This window comes from Rhagoletis pomonella, unplaced genomic scaffold, assembly GCF_013731165.1.
Source record: "Rhagoletis pomonella isolate Grant_MI unplaced genomic scaffold, Rhpom_1.0 Rhpom_scaffold_02404, whole genome shotgun sequence".
In the NCBI taxonomy this organism is placed as follows: domain Eukaryota; kingdom Metazoa; phylum Arthropoda; class Insecta; order Diptera; family Tephritidae; genus Rhagoletis; species Rhagoletis pomonella.
In genome coordinates this window covers 16,763-21,442 of record NW_023460958.1, presented here as the reverse complement: position 1 = coordinate 21,442, position 4,680 = coordinate 16,763, and the positions used below count along the sequence as shown (strand labels likewise).

General features: G+C 38.4%; 1 protein-coding gene across 1 annotated transcript; it reads left to right on the top strand.

The window, feature by feature from the left end:
* The first annotated feature begins 333 nt into the window (after positions 1-333).
* LOC118753385 lies at positions 334-1,527 on the top strand. Its single transcript, XM_036488261.1, has one exon. It carries the CDS (start codon positions 334-336, stop codon positions 1,525-1,527), a length of 1,194 nt encoding a protein of 397 aa, XP_036344154.1.
* Positions 1,528-4,680: the final 3,153 nt, after the last annotated feature.

Genomic DNA, 4,680 nt, shown 5'->3' with positions numbered 1-4,680 from the left:
AAAAAACTTTTTTTGAACCTTTATTATAAGTTTACACTTTTACGCTTATAAAAAGTGTTAAGTATATAGCGCTTTGTAAAATAAAACGTGTGGCAACAACATGTACTAAATTTATCTTTTGTAACATATGTATGCTTCTTGGACTGTATATTTGACATAAACTGAATTTCCTTTTCCGCTCTCTCTCTCGTTTTTTGCTGCGTTCAAGTCATCACGTAAAACTCTGTAACAAATCTGAATTTACTTAATAAATCATATTTACATTAATTATTCTTATTCGAGTATAATTACAACAGGTTATGGGCCCAGAGCCCCACTTATGAGTTTTGTTATATGAGCGAAGATAAAAGCAACGAAACGTTTGGTGATTCTGCGATAGGAAACGATACTGTTGATGATACTATAATTTTTGTATCAAGTAATTTTCTCTATGTACTATGTCTGAGTCAAGAGCATATCAAATACACCGCTTCAACGGGCAGAATTACCAACAGACAGATGGAGATTTACATGACTGAGAACAAATTGAAGGAATATATTTTAGGCACTACACAGCGTACAGAAGCAAATTCACGTATCTGGGATGAGAAGGATGCGGAGGCACAAGCCTTTATAATGCGAGGTATCGAGTTGGAGCAGCTGAAATACTTAACGGAGTGTACAACTGCAGCACAAATGTGGTCAAAGCTGAAAATCGTACATTCCGAGAAATGTGAGCAGTCGGCGCAAGTGCTGTTAGAAAAATTTATAAACTGCAAAATGGATTTGGATGAGAGCATTGTTAATTATGTAGCGAGAGTTGTGTCTTTAGCACAAAGACTTAAAGACATGGATATGGAACAAAAACAGCCTATGGTTATTGCAAAAATTTTAAGCAGTTTGCCGTCTAAATATGACCATGTAAGAACTGCTTGGTATGCAGTACCCCGGGCAGAACAGAATATCGAACGACTAACCGATCATTTAGTAAATGAAGAGTCACTAATGAATTTACGCTCAGCTCACCACGTTGAAGATGACACGGTAAAGACTGCATATTCAGTGAATAAGTTCAACAAAAAGCCAAAGATGCGCACTAAACGTAGTGGAAGCTGCAACTATTGCCATAAAGAAGGGCACTGGGCACGAGAATGTTTTAAAAAGCAACGTGATAGTCAAAATAGCATATCTAATGAAAAGCACTCACTTGCTCTAGAGAGAGAAACTGGTTTGAAATCTAGCGGTTCAAATAGCTCCAAACAAAAGAATGCTGAAAATACACACTTGTTTGTCTTGCAAACGAATACCACACAAAATAAAATGAAAAACATATTTTACGCGGATTCTGGAGCCACAGACCACATGACATTCCTGAGGGAGCTACTAAAGAATTTTCGGGAATTTTCCACTAATGCATGCCAGGTAAAAGTTGGTGACGGTCGAAGGCTGGACGTTTGCGGTATCGGAGATATTGAAGTGTATGCAATGAATCAGGAGAAGTTTATTCATACAATTAAAGATGTCTATTGGTGCATGAACTTGATATGAATTTTTTGTCTGTTAGCAGAATAACCGAGAAAGGTATGAGAGTAGTTTTCGAAGAGGGTGCAAAGCGCGTTTGCTTTATGAAATCTGATCGAGTAATAGTTGACGGCGTGCGTGAAAATCGTTTATATAAGATGAACATGGTTCCTATCTTGAACGCAACTTTAAACACAGTGCAAACTGAATCAATCATGCTTTGGCATCAGCGTATGGGCCATGTGAACTTCAAAACATTAAAAGAAATGATGTGCAAGAAAACAGTAGACGGATTTCCAATATCCGGGCTCTCAACAGAAATACCATTCTGCGAGGGGTGTGTATATGGCAAACATCATCGCAAGAGTTTTCCGAAATCAGGGGCAAAACGAGCAAGTTCACCAGGAGAAACATTTCATGCAGATCTATGTGGAAAAATGAGTGAAGCATCAATTGGAGGTGCTAATTACTTTATGCTATTCAAGGATGACTTCAGTCGATATTGTTTTGTTTATTTCCTTAAAAATAAAACTGATGTTTTATCAAAGCTAATGACGTTCTTTGCAGATGTTCAAGCAGATGGCCACAAGGTTAAACGGTTGAGAACAGATGGAGGTCTAGAGTTCTGCAATGCGGAAATAGACAATTTCTTGTTGAAACAGTGTGTGAAGCATGAGGTGACTACTCCAAGGGCGCCTCAACAAAATGGTTTCATTGAACGACAAAATCGTACTGTGGTAGAACATGCTAAAGCAATGCTGCACGAAAGAAACTTACCAACTTATTTGTGGGCAGAAGCCACACATACCGCGGTGTATTTAAGAAATCGCATTGCATCTGACGTTATTGGTGGCTGCACCCCCTACGAAAAATGGTTTAGAACGAAGCCCACAGTAGCTCACTTAAAAGTGTTTGGCGGCCAAGCTCTCGTACATGTACCGAAAGAACAGCGAACGAAGTGGGAGCGAAATTCACTAAAATGCATAATGGTTGGATACAATGATGACAGCAAAGCTTATCGCATATATGACTTGGCGAACAGAAAATTGCTAATAAGAAGAGATGTAATTTTTAATGAAAATAAAGAGAGTTAGAATTACATAACAGAGCAAAAGCAAAACGAGTGTAATGAAACGGACGACATTGCTGTAGAAAAACGTAAAACTGATAGTGATGCGGGAAGTGATGTCGAAGCAGTACGCAAAAATCCGAGAATGCCTATTTTTCGAAGCCCATACAATACCAGAAGGGCAGCTAAGCAGCAGCCTGAGGACAATAATAGCTCGATTGATGCAGAATTGTGTGTCGCGGTTTTGGAACCACTTAACTTAGAGGAAGCTATGCATGGTGATGATGCGGGTAGGTGGTTAGAGGCGATTAACGACGAGCTTGACTCTTTGCACAAAAATAAAACTTGGACTTTGGTAGCGCGCACAAAGGGAATGCATGTCATATCAAATCGATGGGTATTCAAACGGAAATACGACTCGAATGGTGACATTGATAAATTCAAGGCGCGCTTGGTCGTTCGTGGATGCTCACAAAAGGGAGGTATTGATTATAATGAAATATATTCTCCCGTAGTTAGGTACGATTCTGTGCGGACAATACTGGCAATTGCAGCGGCGCTTAATATGGATATTTTCCAATTCGACGTAAAGACAGCGTTTTTGCATGGAGAGTTGGATGAAGACATTTTTATGGAACAGCCATATGGATTTCAGAAAGGTAATGATGTGTGTCATTTGCGAAAAGGATTGTATGGATTGAAGCAAGCGTCCCGTCAATGGAATAAGAGGATTGTTAAGTTTTTAGTTAGCTTCGGGTTCAAACAAGCAAAGTCAGACACATGTGTTTTTGTTTACAACCAATTGATTTCAACAAGTTATCTCGCTCTTTATGTCGACGATGGACTATTATGTGGCAATGACATAACTTTTATCCAAAACCTTTTGAGGGCTCTACATGATGAGTTTGAAATTACTTACAGACCAGCAGAATTTTTCGTTGGAATGCAGATAATGAAGAATGATAAGAAGCTTAAAGTATTTCAACGGGTTTACACAAACAAAATTTTAGAAAAATTTAATCATGACAATTGTCGCGCTGCACGGACGCCAGCAGAACCAGGTATACATTATTCAAAGCAACTAAACTCCTTAAATGAAGGGAAGTACCCGTATCGTGAAGCCGTTGGATCATTAATGTATTTAATGGTGTGTACTCGACCCGATATCGCATTCATTGTGGGTGTACTTAGTAGATTTGTTGAGAACCCAACCGAGAATCATTGGCAAGGTATTAAACGAATTTTTAGGTATCTACAAGGAACGCGCGACAGGGGTATATCATACGATATTGGTTCTGAATGTACTCAACTAGAAATGTATTGTGACTCCGACTGGGCAGGAGATACCGAAACCAGGCGTAGTACGACAGGATAGATTGCCATTCTCAGCAACGCTCCGATTTCGTGGAGTTCGCGCAAACAAACTGTTACTGCAACTTCAACAACAGAAGCTGAATTTTTAGCTCTGTGCGCTGCTACAAAGGCAGTAGCCTGGCTGAGAAAGCTGATTGCAGACTTAAATAGCGAATGCAAAACTTCAACTCCTGTATATTGCGACAATCAACGAGCCATAACATTGGTTAAGCATCCGGAGTCTTCAAAGCGTACAAAGCATATTGACACTCAGTATTTCTATACATGTGACATGCAGAATGAGGGTTCAATCGATGTACGATACGTAGAAACTGAGAAGCAGCTGGCTGACATTTTAACTAAGGCATTAGCAAAGACTAAATTTAATAATTTTGTTGAATCTTCTCTTGTCTGAATTTCATTGAATAATTTTATTTTTAAAAGGCGAGAGGGAGTGTTAAGTATATAGCGCTTTGTAAAATAAAACGTGTGGCAACAACATGTACTAAATTTATCTTTAGTAACATATGTATGCTTCTTGGACTGTATATTTGACATAAACTGAATTTCCTTTTCCGCTCTCTCTCTCGTTTTTTTGCTGCATTCAAGTCATCACGTAAAACTCTGTAACAAATCTGAATTTACTTAATAAATCATATTTCAATTAATTATTCTTATTCGAGTATAATTACAACAAAAAGCTTTCTTTTGAACATTTATTACAAGTTTATATTTCTACGCTTATAACCAATGTTCCT